At 38.4% G+C, this 16,823-nt stretch overlaps 1 protein-coding gene across 1 annotated transcript; it reads right to left on the minus strand.

Annotated features, from left to right (window-relative positions):
* Positions 1 to 690: 690 nt before the first annotated feature.
* oxtra (oxytocin receptor a) lies at positions 691 to 7,842 on the minus strand. Its single transcript, XM_084928409.1, has 2 exons — positions 6,360 to 7,842; positions 691 to 1,040 (listed from the first exon to the last, which is right to left on the minus strand). The coding sequence occupies exons 1-2, from the start codon at positions 7,285 to 7,287 to the stop codon at positions 787 to 789; spliced, it is 1,182 nt and encodes a 393-aa protein (XP_084784535.1). The 5' UTR covers positions 7,288 to 7,842; the 3' UTR covers positions 691 to 786.
* Between the last annotated feature and the right edge of the window lie 8,981 nt (positions 7,843 to 16,823).

The following is a 16,823-nucleotide window of genomic DNA, read 5'->3' on the forward strand; positions in this document are numbered from 1 at the left end:
TCAACCCTATACTGAATTTTGGGGCTGAAACAGGATGTTCCCAACTTGAATGTTATGCCAAGAATCTTTTTAGACTCTTTTCAGGAGGCAAAAGGAAAACTAACCAGCTGTGTTTAAATAATTCTATCATAAGTGTATTTTTGGTTGCTTTCATTCTTTATTTTTTTAACATGTTTTTTGAAAATATTTACCAGTGACAGGCATCTCACATCTAACAAGAACTCAAGTAACGTTTTACATGTTTTACAGGTATGCAGTCTACTGAAAATGTGACAAAATGAACAATGTGGTGCGCAGTATTTACAACAGAAGAACAATTTCATCATAACACAACATGACAAGTAGGATCCAGAAGCTCTGCTGGTGACACTAACTGAACCCATGCTGTGGCTGACGATGCTTAGAAGCTTTTTTAAATACTTTACTTTTTCTGCATTGCAAACATATACTGTACATCTAAAATGAAAAGTGTAAGAAGAAAATACAACAAAAAATCAGCTGAAGATACAGCTTAGTCTGTGATTATCTCTCTGTGAGTTTTAAAGAGCAACACTTTACCACCTAGGAATACTCGGCTGAAGATTTCCTTTTATCACAATTCTTTTTCCACTTCACTCTGATATAAAACAGAAAAAAAATTAAGACTTTTGTTGTCTTCCCACTTCTAAACGGCAAGCCTCAGTGAGGAGGCATTAAAGAAATCAAACTGCTGGATATTTTATGGTCGACAGCACGTAGTGAAAGGCTGAGGGCACAGCGAGAGGAGGGGAATGGAGGGCCCAGGGCTTATGTGGTAGAAGTCTGTGTGATGCTCCTCTGACTGCTAGTGCTCTTAATGGCAAAGGTTGAAGAGTTGCTCTTGTGACTGGAGTTAAAGTCACGCTCACAGTGGCACTGGGATGACTTGAGGTAGCGGGTGGAACAGCAAAGAAGATTCTGCCTAAGATCCTGGAACAGATGCCCGGCAAAGCACATATAGATCCAGGGGTTGCAGCAGCTGTTGAGGCTGGCCAGCAGCATGGAGATAATGAAGGGCATGGCTGCGTGTGGGGAGAGAGAAAAGTTACAAAGATGAAAGATTTATGCCAAGTCTGGACTGAAAGGCAGCTTGTTTACTCTGTGAAATTTTGTATTCTAGCAAATAAGATGCTGTTGACTGGCTGACAGTGCGGTGCAGCTGTCTTTATCCCAGTAGAGTTTTTTCACAGTGACTCACAAAAGCCTATGAGGTACCGTGTTACACTGATATTGACCATAACTGTGATATTTAAAATAAATATTGATATCATGTTCTATTCTATTCTTTTTATAGTGTGACAAATCACAAAAACAATCACTTCAAGGCACTTTATATCGTAAGGTAAAGAACCTGCAATAATAGAGAAAAAAGCACAACAATCAGACACTATGAGCAAGTACTTGGCGACAGTGGGAAGGAAAAACTCCCTTTCAACAAGAAGAAATCAACAGAACAAGACTCAGGGGGGACAGTCAGCTGGAGGTGAGGATGTGTTGATAATATTGAAATATCTGCAGTTTTTCTTCGTGAAATATTTTGTGCATTTTCCTTCATATCATCATATTATGAGTTTAATTCATTTGCTGAAACAAACAAACAAACTTACAAACTGAAAGATACTTTTTTTTTTATAATAAAGTTAATGATGGGGTAAAAAATTTGATACGATGGCAGCCACAGATTAAACCAACCTGCAGTCATCTGTAATATTTGCTTGGCTTCCTTTAAAAAATAAAAATAAAATTGCTTGTGCCGACACATTTAACATATTCCTGAAGATGCATTCCTGCTGAAAACAGCTCCTGTTTTAGGATGCTGGCAGAGTAAGAAGGGGGAATATACAACACAAAGAATTGAAATGGTGAATTATTTAAAGAAGAAAAGTGATGACTTTCTGAAACAAAGGGAATTCCTGCAAAGAGGAACAGTTAGAATAAGACAAGTGAAAATGGCTCCCCTGCAGTGTCATTATGATACCTTACACTAACTAATCTGCAGAAGCGTGCAAAATGAAGTTTACACCTTTCACATGACATTTAACAAATGAGTATGGAATATATATAATTACTTTACACCCTGTATTTAACCTAATCTCACTGATTGCTGATGTTTTCTTCAGTGTGTTTATGCTCCTCCCATTTTCATGTTGTCTTTAATGACAATTTCTAAGCTTGAAAGAAAGAAAAAAAATCAATGTAAATGCTCTTTGGAAGGGTGTGAAAGTCACATGCATGATTAAAGGTAGTTGACTGATAGCCATTAAGGGTTGGATTTATGACTCAAAGAACTCCTTTTAGAGGGTCATGGATGTTACGATTTGAGCAATAGTGTGTGAAACAGCCAGAGCATAATATCAGCTAGCAGTTTTCAGACATTTATTATCAGAGCAGCGAGAGCACGGCCTGCACTGATGCTGAATAATATCAGGAACTACTCCCAAAAAGGCTTTAATAAATTAGCTCCTGGTGTCTTTCACGAGGAAATAATAAATCACAAAGCAAATGAAAAGAATAAGAAGCATTATCTCCTGGGTGGTACATCTGTCTGGCTGCCACAACTGATAATAGCCAGCACATAAGACTTCTCAGCAATTCATTACTGAGATGACCTAATACTGAGTCTTTTTTCCTGTGGGCAAACAAACATCAGCAGTAATCTCATTTTGATTATTACAATATGTGATATTTATGAGTAAATTGCATTTTTCACTTCACATCTTGTCCTTTAAAAAGTGTAACACTTGGAGATTGAACAATGGGGCTTTGTGTTCCTCAAGCTCTTAATCAATAGTATATAGAGTGTGAGCCGGTGTCTGAGGGCAGCAGGCTCAGTGGGGAGATGTTTGTGTTAAATTTTCTTTCGGGTTTTTTTGGGGGGTGGGGTGATTCTGTGAGTGTCTGACTCAGGCTTTAACCTTCTTCTGTTTTTGTCCTCTACATAATGAAATCTGTCTGGTTGTTAAATGTGAAATCACAGATGCTGCCGATGTCCTTCTAGCAAACCTGAGAGGAATGGGACATTTTAGTATCCTATGACATTTCCAGAAATAGCTTTGATAAGCCTAACCAGGTGCTAAAAATGGTCAAATTCTCATCTGTGAAAGGTCCTGTCTCCTTAACATGAATAATAATGCTGACATCTCAGTAGTTTGGGGGGAATTTGGAAAAAGACTGACTAGCTTTGAGGACATATTCATACACTAAATGTGTGTATGCTGCACAACCATATACAGCATACAAATGCTTTGTTCAAATGACAGCAAGGGAATACTTTGGTTTCTTTGCAAGCTAAGTGAGAGAAGATGGATATCACTGTGCTGTCTGCACTGGAGCTGCTTTGCTTAACGTAGTCTAAGGAGCTTGGAAAGAAAAGCGACTGGATTTCGTCAAGTTTCTTGAACACGTTTCACCTCTCATCTGAGAAGCTTCTTCAGTTATAAGACCAAATGGTGGAGAGTCCCAAATTTTAAGCCCTAGTCGAAGTTGTTCCTTAATAAGACATCCCCTCTGTTCAAAGATAGTCGTTCACAGTGGACATAAATCTAATAATTATGTCTTTTACTAATAATTCTTTTACTCCTCTTTCAAACCATCTCTGTCCAAAATGTGAAAAATAGCATCCTTGAAAGAGTGACCTTTGTCCTTTAGATACAGATGTACAGCTGAGTCTTGTCCTGTTGAGGTGGCTCTTCTATGTCGTGCCATGCATTTATGGAGAGGCTGTTTGGTTTCTCCAATGTAGAAGTCTGAGCACTCCACGCTGCACTGTACAGAATCCACTACGTTGTTTAGCTTGTTTGGGAGTTTTGTCCTTGGGATGAACCAGTTTTTGTCTGAGTGTGTGGCTGGATCTGAAGTGCACTGGGGTGTTGTGTTTGGAGAAAATTCTCCTGAGTTTCTCTTGATAAACCTGCTTCATAAGGCATGACAATGTTGTTGGCTCATGTGATGAGGCAAATGATCAATACTGGGACTCTCCATAATTTGGTCTTAGAACTGAAGAAGCTTCTCAAATGAGATGTGAAACATCTACAAGAAACTTAGAGAAGTCAAATTGCTTTTCTTTCCCAGATCCTTAGATTACCTGGATGACCAAGAACCTAAGCAGACATTTTGCTTAGCATGTTGACTAGAAGAAACAGGAAACAGCTTGCCTGACTCTATCCACTTGTAGTCAAGACTGTTAAAACTTTTTATTAATAATTTTATCTAATTTACTGAATATGTGAAAATGAAAATCTGAAAGGAACAGATTAAAATTAGTTGTTTAACCAGTATGTCAAAAATATTTCCTGGCCTTTAACTATAGAAGGAATGCCAGGCAGTTACTGGCAAAGCCTGAATTTTTTGGGGACAAAGCGGGGGTAACTGTTTCTCTCTGAATCTCCCCATTTTCTAAATTGTATATCTCTTAAAATTAGAAGAAAAATATGCAAAAGTTGTTTATTCCCATGAGCAGTTTTATTGTATGATCCTTACTAATCGTCCAGTGTAATACAAAGCACAATCTGTCATCTCCTTGTATCCCAACCAAATATTAGATTAAAGAAATTAATGATTATACCATTTGAAAACTGACAACCATTTGCTGATTCTTTTTAAAACATATATTAAATGAACTGACTCTTCCTGTTGTTTCTTAAGCAGTCTGGTCTGGGTTAACTTAAAAATTTTTTATTATGACTTTAATGAAAAGTGTATCTGCACACACACACATGGATGGCATTCCTGTCTGCCTTTTGTGCATGAACACTGGCGTGTGTCACTGCCAGTTCTGCCCTTTCTGAGTGCTGTTCACTTTCAATCGTCAACCTGCACTGATGGAGCCTTCTGCAAAAGAAAATAAATGAATCACTTCATTTTCCATTCACAGGATCAAGCACTCTTTTCTCGCTTCTCTGACGCTGACTACGGTGCCCTTACACCAATTAGCCTTTTCAGCAAACTATCGAGCAATAAGCCTCTTATTTTAAAACTTAAGTGTAAGTATAAACATCTGGTGTGAACAATGGAGCTTAAGGAAGTTCCGGTCAGCCGAACCCTTTAATGCAAACCCACAGAAGCAGAAGAACAGAAAGAACCGTAACACCAGAGAATGTTTCCCCTTTACTCAGTGGGGCATCATGACAGTTTCTTTCATCTTATTGTGCTGTGTGGAAAAGGGCAAATTTTTCATGGTCACTAAAGAACACATGATTTAGTGACAAAAAACAAACAAACAGATTTTGCAATGCCCTTTGGCTGTTTATTTTTATTCACAATGAGATGCAAGCACATTATTTTGCAACTCTCTCGGGTTAATGGCTGAAATTTAATTTCCTTAATCACCAGGGTGATAGATATGTTCTTTTAATCTTTTCTGCTTAAAGAATGTCGCTCAGATGTGCAAATGTATTGTGACTCGTTAAAGCTTATGATGTTGAGTGGGTGTGGACACAGTCCCGCAGATCCATACACACTGAGACCAAATACAGTAGATGGCTGTTTAGTGGCCATTGTGGCTAAATGTCAGTGTACCCCACAGGCGCAAATGAAAGCTGCTGAGCGCGTGGTGGCGCACACTAATTTGGTTAATGATTAGCAATCACTCAGTCTCTGCAGTGCAGGGAGGCTCAAAAGAAACTTGAAAAACCCTGCTTTGCCCTGATGTTTCTAACCGCAAAAATGTGTATTATGAGATGAGAAAAACATTACTGAAAACAGTAAAATGAATTCACTGGTTTCCTGCCTAGAATATGCAAGTCACAGGATGGCAATACACATTTAAACCTTTTAATTACGTACTCCCAGGTGTATCAGTGGTAATGATATATTTTGTTAAAATCACGTGAATATCTCACATTGGCTTTGCGCTTCTAAACGTTTATGTGAAACTCTTTCCTCGTTTTTGACTACGATGACCTGGATGACTGAGAACCTTCACAGACATCTTTCCTCGTTTTGTTTTCTTTGCGTTTGTTTCACCGTAAAACCTCTACCCAATCTTTACCCCACCCTGTACAGTTTGCCGTTCTAGTAAAAACAGAACCAGGTTTTCTTTGAGTGATTATAAAACGTAAGACACGAAGCACCCGAGTACGCACGGCTTAAATTGTGTTTTCTTTGTCAGTCTGTTTCAACTAACTCGAGCTCTGGTGCACAAATTAACGAGGACCAGATTAACAATAAATAAATAAATATATTTTATTGTCATTTGTAAATACTGTGTGGATGGTGCGTAAAGGAGTGATGGGAATAGCATGTTTTAAATTAATGTAAGTGCGTAAGGACGCGTGGAGCACGATATCCTTTGCGCACTGGCGCGCACTTGGCATATTATTAAACGTAAACATTGATCCTACCCTCACGGGGGGCTGCTGGATCCCACGCAGACCACATCTGAACTGAGAAAAAGGGGGTCCAGCAGACGATGTAAGCCACCACGATCACAAAAGTCATCTTCACTGTCGTGATCTTCGCCTTGGAGATGAGCTTTACGCTGCTTACACGGGCCAGTGTGTTGCTTTTGGTGGTTTTAGGCGTCAGGTTTATGCACTGCTCCCGTCTGGTTTTCAGTTTAAAGTTTTGCCATATTTTAAAGCTTATCAACCCATAACAAATGCTCAGTATGGCCACTGGAATTATGTATATGGTAAGGCTGATCCATGTGATGTAAGCTTTGGCTCCCCAAGGTTTCACGAAGTCGCCCCAGCAGTCATACACCCCTGATCCGGCCGAGCCAACCTCCCTCAGGGAAAAGATGAACATCTGGGGGATACTGAAGAGCAGACTCAGGATCCAGGAAAATATGACATATAAACGGTCTTTTCTCCTGTGCAAAGAACGGAGGGGCTGACAAATTGCCAAACACCTGTCTATAGACATCAAAACTAACATATAAGTGGAGGCGAACATCCCAACGACCTGCAGGTATTTCACCAACCGGCACAAGATGTCTGGTCCATAGAACCGAAATGTAATGTCCCAGATAAGTTGAGGGAGAACTTGAAATATCGCCACAACCAGATCGGCGATGCTCAGGTGTTTCATAAAATAATACATACGAGACTGGCTGTGTTTGGTTGTGTGGATAGCCAACAGGACGCACAGGTTACCCGCGAGCGCCAGAAAGAGGACCAAGGCGAGCACAGTCACCTCCACCCTCGCCACTTCTTCATTCCGCTTCAAGGGGTTTGTCTGATTCAAACCACCGGTTCCGTTAATGAGACTCGAGTTCCTCCAAGATTCATTGAATTGACAAATGTCACTTTCATTTGAAATACTTTCCATTGCTGCAGTCTCGTCCTCCGCAGATGCGTCAGGGTTGTGCAGTCATGCAATAGCTGAAAGAGTCACCTGGAGGGTCTTTAAGTCTTCCGTGCGTCCTCACCAGTGGCAAGACATAACCCTGCTCAAAAATGTTTCCTTAATAATAAAGAAAGGAACTCGTTCTTTGAATCTCAATCACCCATACCTTTTCCCCTCTGAAAGCAGGATGTGAGTGTGAGAGGGAAGAAAATGTTTCCACTTAGCTAAATCATATAGAACAGTTCACAAAAAGTCCATTGAAAAAGAAACGTTAGCTGAAGAAGGGAACAGTAGCGACCAACAACAGGATCTAAAATATAAGGATCTCACTGGTCAAGGTAACATCCCAAAACAAAAATCTTTCTTTCTCAATTAAGAGGCTGTGGTTTTGAAAATATACACTCATCTGTTTTCAAAATTAAGATTAAGGCTTGCAAATTAAAATGTTACAGTGAGGGGTGAAAAGCTATAGAAATGGAAAGCTCCACCACGATCTGTGGTAAGAATCCGAATGACCGGCACTACAGCATAAGCCCCTATTATAAGATCCCCAGTTCAGTAAAAACAGACAACAGCCTTACTCATCACCAACACTACCACTAGGTGGCTGTATGCACTATTCAGTAGTAACGTCGATGGTGTTTGCAGCTCGGAGGACCAACTCTCCTCCAGATCTGCAATAAATCACGGAGCTCATTTTATAACCAACCAGCCTCATTGATGAATATTGTTTGTTGTCAGATTTAATATCAAGAGAGCTATGAAGAAAACACTAGCTCCAAACTGAAGTCTGATATAGAAGATATATTAAGCTGTTTTCATATTTTGAAACTGCCTGGGAAGTCAGAGTGAAATATGTTTTTATTCTGCTGGAGACCTGAAGGGATCCTGACGTCAAGGCACCCAGAGTCAAATTTTGGAACAGCTAGATAAGTAAACATGTGTTTAATAAACAAGCTCATTCACAGGCTAAATGTGAGTGCAGGCACATACAGGTGAATAACTTTTTAAAAAATTGTGCCATAAAACACATTTGTATAACTTAAAATCAGAAACGTGTTGATTGTACATATGAAATGACATTTAAAAAAAGAAAAAGAAAGCAATTCATTTTTATAAGGCACGCCATAAATGGTAATGGATTCAGTCTTGTGACATCATCTTCACCCTTTGAAGCTGATCTGGCTATGAATGGGAGGAAGTGCTGGCTGGCATATGAAATGTCTGAAGCACAAGCTGTTTAGGAGAGGCACTGAGACCTGACAAAGAACTATTCTTAAAGGCACCTTGGTGCTCTCAGCATATGCTTTTTATTGGCTGAATAAAAAGGCATCTTAGACCAGATGCATGACTTGGCTGCTTTAAGTTTTGGAAATGTCTTCCTGATTTTCTAAGGGTCCCTTAGGACAAGAATAACACTGGTTTTGCTTATGTGACCAGCATTCTTCTTCTTTTATTCTTCTTTCTATAATCATATATGTATATATATATATATATATGTGTGTATGTATGTATGTATATATAATAAAGGAAGACAGAATGATGACCCCGCATACATGGGGATAAGTGTGAGGGACCAAGCAGCCAAAGCAAAGAGGACACAGGCAAAAAAGTATCTTCAAAAAGGGTTTTCTTTATTTTAACTCTCAAAAAGTCCAAAATTAACAACATTCAAAAACATACTTAGCAGGCCCATAAAAGAGGTCAACTAAATATAACTCTACAAAAAGTAACTTCCAGAAACTTGAACAAAACAAAGTGAGACACAACTTAACTCACACACTGACCTAATTACAAAGACACATGAGGGTAGCTTTTACAGTATAATGATTTGGCCAAACCATTTACACACAATAGGGGGGAAAACAAAAACACACACTAATATTAACTAAGCACAGAATAACCTAACTAAACCTAAAACACCCCTGCTCCTGGTAAGACCATGGTTGGTCCTGCTGAGCAGGCATTTTGTTCCCAGAGTCCTCAGCCACGCCTTTTGCCCAGACAGGAAACAGCCACCGCCCAAACCCAGGTAACTCAAAGAAAGAGAAACATAATTAATATAACAAAACATTTTAGAAAAACCACACAATGCTACTATGTGCGCGCCTCATAATATCAGTGTTAGGTTTAACCAAATGATTAATGAATTATATTAATGAAGAAAACTGCAAAGAAAACTAATAAAGTGAAAAAATGGACTGATTTACCCCTGTGTGGCTGATGCCATCACAAGAAGACATTTGCCTTTAAAATGTTCATATCCATGTGTTACATTGGCCTGATTCCTCTGAACATATACTTCTTTTTTCTTCCTACATGTGCTGCCAAGAGCAGCACTGCACTGGGATTTAGGGATTCAAATGACAATGGTGATTAATACTACTTAAGCGTGAAGGGTGTTGCGCAAGTCCTACACCAACATGAAAACTGTTATAGATTAATTTGGAGCGTTAGTGCAGAAATGAAAGAACAAAAAAAAAGAAAAGAAAACACAGAAGGATTTGAGCTAAACATCATGTGAAATACTAAATAATGTGTGCCACTCTCTCAGTGATAGAGAAATAATATACACCATTAACCATGTGAAACTGACAGAGTGTAGATGATTACACTTAATGAGTCCTGAGGTTTGCTTTTTTCATGATCACATTAAAAAAAAAAACATATGAAAATGCTCTTATGTGATTTATTTGATAGAGTTTATTGAAAAACAGGATTTGTCTGCTACTGCATGCTGTTTACATTTCCAACAACACAGCCTTGAAAGCCTTGTGGGAAAATATATCTATGCCACAGGGTCCTTCCCACTTTTGTGGTTTTGGGTTTGGAAAAAGGCAGAGGCACCCCGGAGTTTGAAAGCAGTTATGTAAAAAAAAAAGAAGATGGCTTAGCAGCGACTGTAAATTAAGAAGATAAAGTAGAAAAGAAGGGCAACGATGAATTGAATCTACTGTGCAATCTGCAGTGAAAATATTTAATGTGGTTGTTAACTAGATCTCTGGTGAGACTCATAGAGTGAGTCAGCAAGTAATGAAACAGGGGAGGTCTGAAAATAACAGAATAGCAAGAGAAATTGTCCCAATATAGCAAAAGTGAAAATGGAAAAGTTTAGTACATCCAGTACGTCACGATCTGCAGCTCTGCAGAAAGTTTGATGAGTGCTAAAACGTTTCATGGAAGAAGATGTGGAATAAAGTGAGAAATGTTTGCAAAATGGTTCTGAAAATGAAAAGCACATCTCTAGTCCATCAGGGCTGCGAAGCTTTAAGGGGAGGGTTTGTCAGAGGCTGTGTCTCGATGCTATCTGACAACAGAGAAAGGCTGAAACCACACTGCCAAGTCTGGGCCTTATAAGAGAGTTACCGAAAAAGGCAGACAATGTAAAAGATATTTGTGTAAACAGACGTATGTAGAGGAGTAATCTTAGCTTCAGGGATGTGTTAAATAAATCCAGTACACCCAAAAAGATATTCTATTTAAAAGCCATTGCCATAGTAATAATGACAAATGCAGATTTTAACCCCTTAACAACTAGTGTATCATATTTCATACATGAGTATTTGAGTCTTCTACATCACCAGTGTAGACCTTAAAACCTAAATAATTAGCAAAATATATCATTTGAAACCAATAAATTGGAAAAAAAAGGCACAAAAAAGGAAATATATGCAAATTAAAACTCATATATACAAAATGATATTTAATTTATTAAAAAAAAAAACACCAGAAGATTCAATAAACACTCAATTTTCAACAAACTGGGGCAAAATAAATAAGATAAAATACATTTCTGTTATGTTTCTGTCTACAGGTAGAGGTGCTCACAGGTAGAGGACAGATTGGTCCTCATCAGGATGTATTAACGAAAACATGTTCTGGCTACTGTATATTGAAGCAACTGTGGTGTAGCATGAAATAATAAAACCCTGCAAGTCGTAAAGCGAGCCAACCTTACTGTACACCTTTGTGTTTGCAGAATAACTGTTATAACAAATTATCACTGCTGATCTCATACACAATATTCTAATTTTCTATTATGCGTCAATGTCTGTAGCTCCGTAATGCTTGTAACTTAAACTTAAAATACAAAAAAAAATGTTTCCATGGTATTTTCTTTTTGTTTTCAATTCGGGTAAACCCCCTGGTGCTAAACTTGGAAACAGTTGGCTTCACGAGGGCAGCCTAATTTGAAGTTAATTCTGTTATATGCTCAGGTGACATGAAACCTTTTAATGTGAGGAAGAAGCACAGATTCAGTCTGAGCTGCAGGCTGCCTGAAGAACACAGCTTCATGTTGTGCATCTATTAAAAGCGAGGCCACTGAAACGTGACACTGGTATTGTGTGCGGTTTATTCGTTGATTGTGTTTTAGTGTTTAATTTGTGTAGTTTTGGTCAAAAATAGAAAAAAAATCAAGCAACAAATCATCAAAGTGGTGCTTATGGGTTGAACTAGGTGTGGATAATTGTGAATTCATTTCGAGTGCTAAGCAGCAGGAAGTCTGGTTCGAAGTTTGTGCTTGATTGATTGTTTGAAAAGGAAAGAAGGCTGCAACAGTTAGAGGCCTGTGTGACAAAGCAGAGAGCAGAGTGTTAGACGGATCTTTCCTCCCATGAAGAGAGAAAAATTGACAAGGCTCAGAGTCCAGGTTCCTTGTGGTGAGGACAGACCGTCATGGAAACATTAGGAAAGTAAGAAAGATTACAGATGGAAAATATGATGGTCTAGAATTTCCTGATATTAGCAACGTTAAAGGAGAAAATTCATTGGAAACTATTGGAGGGGATTTGCATAAGGACTTACCCGTGTCTGGGTGATGAAGGAGAACGGGATGGCAAGTTAAGTCTGCATATGTACAATGTTATAATTCAAAAAGACTCAGCTCAGAGGCAAATTACAGCCGACTGGTCTACAGAGAATACCGTATAATAAAAGGTCTTCACATAGTCAAGCTGCAGTGATTTCATTTGCAGACATTTATTGCATCACAAGCAGGAGTAAAATAAAATAATGTTTCCCAGTTCAGCATCCCATTTATGACCTCACTAATACACACTATTGTTTAAAAATCTGAACATTATAAATCGTGTTAAGACCACATTTGTGAATGTGCTATTGTATTGAATATATTGCTCATGTTTTCCTAATAATGTACAGCCCTTTACAAAAGTCTCAATATTTGCTATGACCACTTTTTTTTTCTTTAACACCTTTAAACCTGAACTCTCTTGTTATTTCTTTAAGTAGTCTTCAGGAATAGTTCACCAGGCTTCTTGAACGGCATCCAACACTCTTTTTTTTGGATGATGGCTGCCTTTTGTTCTGTTCTCTTTCAAGATGATCCCACACTGCTTCAATAATGTTGAAATTAGGACTCTGTGGAGGCCAATCCATGACTGATAGTACTCCACTGTGTGTTTTTCTACCCAGGTATGCTTGTACTGCACTGGCAGTTTGTTTGGGATCATTGTCATGTTAAAAAATTAAGCCACTGCCAATCAGATGTTTCCTAATTCCATCAGTTTTGGCAAGCTCTCCAACACCACTGGCTGAAACGCAGTTCTCAACCATGACCACGAGTCTCCACCGTGTTTACAGATGGCTGTAGACCAGGGATGTCAAACTCATTTTACATCGTGGGCCACATACAGCTCACTTTGTTTTCAAATGGGCCAGAATGGAGAAAAGCAACAGAAGAAAAAAGAAGTGCGCTTTTAACGGCACGTCTCAGTTTTTCTACAAGACAAAGAAATGCTACTTAGTTAATGACAGAGATCTGTTGGCACAACTCTTTGGACTTTAAAAAATCGCAAATTGTAAATTACAGAAAAAGTTCATTACCCAGACTGTCCTGTTATTATAAAGCAGAACGTTTGTATGTTTGTACATATTGTAAAAAAAAAATCAGATTTTTATAGTAGATCGTAAAATCAAAACAAACAGAAAAGGAACTTTTCTCTCATTTAATTGATTATCTGTTACTTGATTACTCTTGTATGAAAGGTTGTATGTGTGACTCTAAAGACATCCAGTGGGCCAATTCTGGCTCCTGGACCTCTCTTTTGACCTCTTCCTGTACATATTTATGACAATTTCAATAAAAACAAATTGCCTTAATCACTTGATCAGAGCTGTTGTCAACACCCTTCCACTGAGAACAGTAGATGTTTCAGCTTCAGGTCCAGATGCATGTCTCAGGTCCTAGCTCAGGTCTTTGCTGGATATTTCCCTCTTACATGACTTAGATTAGATTAGATTACTTAGATAGATTTTTTTTTTTTAGGCTTGCCACTTATTCTTTTCTCCTCCACTTGTCCAACTTCCTCAATGTTTTTTTTTTTTAAGTAGACACTGCACACAATGCTGAGATATACTAAGATTCTTGCTAATAATTCTGTGCAAGTCATCTTATTGGTGCAAAAATTCTATTTTCATGTCAAATTGTGTAATTTTCAAAACTGGCTCATTCCTTGAGTCAGATGCCTTTTTTATGCTTAAATAATTTATATGCCAATTTTTAGTGTCTTAATAAACAAAAAAACATTCCTCTGAAAATGGTCATTTGTAAAGACTGCAGCTGCTGCCTGAAGAGAAAACTACTGCTCATGGCCACTCTTTGGAAGCAAAATATAAAGACACGAGGGTTAGCTCAAGACTGCACGGTACTGTATATTGTATTATACTATACATAACTAGAACTATACATTTACAGGATCTTAAGTTTACACACAAATCATGGCTTTAAAACTTAAAGTACTGATCTTTTTTTGCAGAAATATTTGCACAAAATCACTCATATAGTGCTAAGTGTTTAATAAAATTAATATATCCAACTTTTACAAAGGCGGATACATTTTGTTTAAGATTTTTTGTGTGTACCTTAAACATCATATTACTTTTTAATTGATTTTATTTAGATAGTACTGCATTTGTTTTCTTACCTTTTAGCCTGTCTTCGTTCCACTGTGGTGTGAATTTCCCATGTCACAGTAGAAAGATGTGGCGGAGTGAGCTGACAGATGTTTTCTGTTTGTACAGACATACAGCTGATATGGCACTGAGACAACTGTTGTAAAAACAGTATAAGTTTACAGATAGTTGTGGACATTGGAGCTATAGTAAACGCAGGCAACGCTTTTTTTCCGAAGCGCTGATAAATTTGCTGTGATCACATCGAGCCTCATTAAAACAAGTAAGTTTGGTCTCCACGTTTTCTGCCCACTAAAACCTATTCAGCATATGTATCCCATCCTCATGACTGATTCCACTTGCTCAGCACTTCTCTGTGCTGTTCCCACACATCTTGGGCTTTCAGTTGACAGATCTAATTAGAGACAAGGTTCAGGCTCAAACTTCTATTGAAGTAGGATGCAAGGAATCTGCTTGCTAATACTTTTGGCTCCTGCTGCTTTTGTAATAACTCAGATCATGATGTTCTCAGTCATTTTCCTCTGGGTGATCTTGTGTCATTCAATGCATGTAAAAGCATAACAATGCACTCTAAAGTGCACTCCTGGCTCAGTGGGAGTATGATATATTCTGCATGCTAATGTCACTTAAACCATTACTGAGAAACGTTACCTTCAGAGAGGAGAGGACGTTAGTGATTTCTGAGATTACAGCCATGGGTGTCGGTGGCTTGATATATTGTCTAAACAAGCAAACTAAGTCATGCATCACACCAGCTCGAGGCATCTCTCACTCAAACATGGAGCTGCGATAGCTGGAACTTGTTGGATAACAGACTTGTTGTACGATATTGCATGCAGAGTTCTTGATGTGGGCCTCAGCTTTGCGGAAATGCCCAACTTCATTACAGGAGCTTCCTGAGTTCAGGCTATTTTAAAAGACATCTTCTTATAGAACAATAAAACAATAAGACCTCATGTAGTGTGTCTGGAAAACTTACTTACATGTGGGTTTGCCCGCTCTGAAGGGAATTTACAGGATCTTGAATTTAAAAAAAAAAAAGCAAACAACTAAACAATAACTCTTCCCAATTCCAGCTTCACGTTTGTTGGACGAAACACACATTGTTCGATTCAGGCTACCGACAAAATCCACAAATAACATCTGGCCTGTTTGCCAAGAAAACTGTGATTATGGGATCCCTACAGATGGCTCTTGTCACGAAAGGGTGAAGAATGGATTACTTTTAATCACAGTCTGCGTTGATGTCAGATAAACGTAATTGTTTTTTCCACATGCGCAGTGCCTTAGTATATAAGAGCAGAGGCATTTGCCTTATTATCTTTATGACCAGTCAACTGTATTTTCTTTCCTCTTGCTTTTATTGGTGAGATGAATCAAAGGCATGGCCACGATGAACGATGTGTCAGCCATTACAGCCCACCTTTGTAGTGTAATCTAATAAAAAAGTACATTGTAATGTTTACATCTAAAACTAGTCAAATTAACCAACCTTTGCATTGCTGAAAAGTACAAAAAAAAATAAAAATCTGAATATATTAGGTGATGCTAGCAGCTCATTAGCAACTGCCATCTCTTTGGTGACCCCTGACCTTTTATGGGGTCAAGTTTTTAATTTGTCAGACATTTTGATTAATGACCAACTAGCCATATTTTGTGTAGATTAGCCTGCAAACAAGATTTACTAACATATTATTTAAAGCGTTCTGCTCATTGCTCTTATTATGTCCTGGCTACATTTAAGGAAAGAACAGGAATGAGATTTGCCCCTTAAATTTACTATTTGATCCTTCTCCATATAGATCTGTGTAATGGTGGCCGGTAATAAACAAGTCCTCGGCGAGGAACAAGTGCCTCTTTAATGAATGCAGCACATAAACGTACATAGTGGAAGCAGCATGGTGTTACATACAAGTTTATCAGTTCGCCATCTTAACTAGCTTAATTTTTTTGACGGTACTTTTTTCCCACTTTTTTATGACACCACCCTCTAGTGGTGCAATATGGTATATAACATTACAGGACACAGCAATCTACAACTACTGTTTTTGTTCAGTTATTTTCCCTGATTTGCTGAAGTATGGCACATATTTTGATAACCTCGGATATTCTAACAAACTTTTATGTTAACTTCATGCAGCTGTTCCTCAGACATGCAAATATTTGACACACAAGCATTGAAACAAGCAAAAATTGTGAAAGGCACGACAGATAACATTATTCCATTAACACCGTGACCTCAAAGCAAAGGAAAAACAAGGCCGTGATGGGAGCAGCAATACTGAGACGCAGCCAAGGGCGTCACTGTTTGAGTGTTAGACACACTGACAATACATCAGAGCTTCAGTGTGACAGCGTTTAGAGTCTGTTATTAGTGAATGGAGCGAACAGCAGAGTCGGGTTTATGGCAATCACAGACTCTAACCACCACACATGCACCTGCCGCGCCATCAGAATAAATGATCAGTAATTCTTTCTTTGCCCATATTTAGGTAGTGCTCTTCTAATAATGTGTAGCCAAAAACAAATCCTTCACACTGATATTTGCAACGTGACTGAAAATGAGACTGAAAAAATATTTACTT

Source organism: Perissodus microlepis, chromosome 5 (genome assembly GCF_051167445.1).
Source record: "Perissodus microlepis isolate ML-2025 ecotype Zambia chromosome 5, ASM5116744v1, whole genome shotgun sequence".
Classification (NCBI taxonomy): domain Eukaryota; kingdom Metazoa; phylum Chordata; class Actinopteri; order Cichliformes; family Cichlidae; genus Perissodus; species Perissodus microlepis.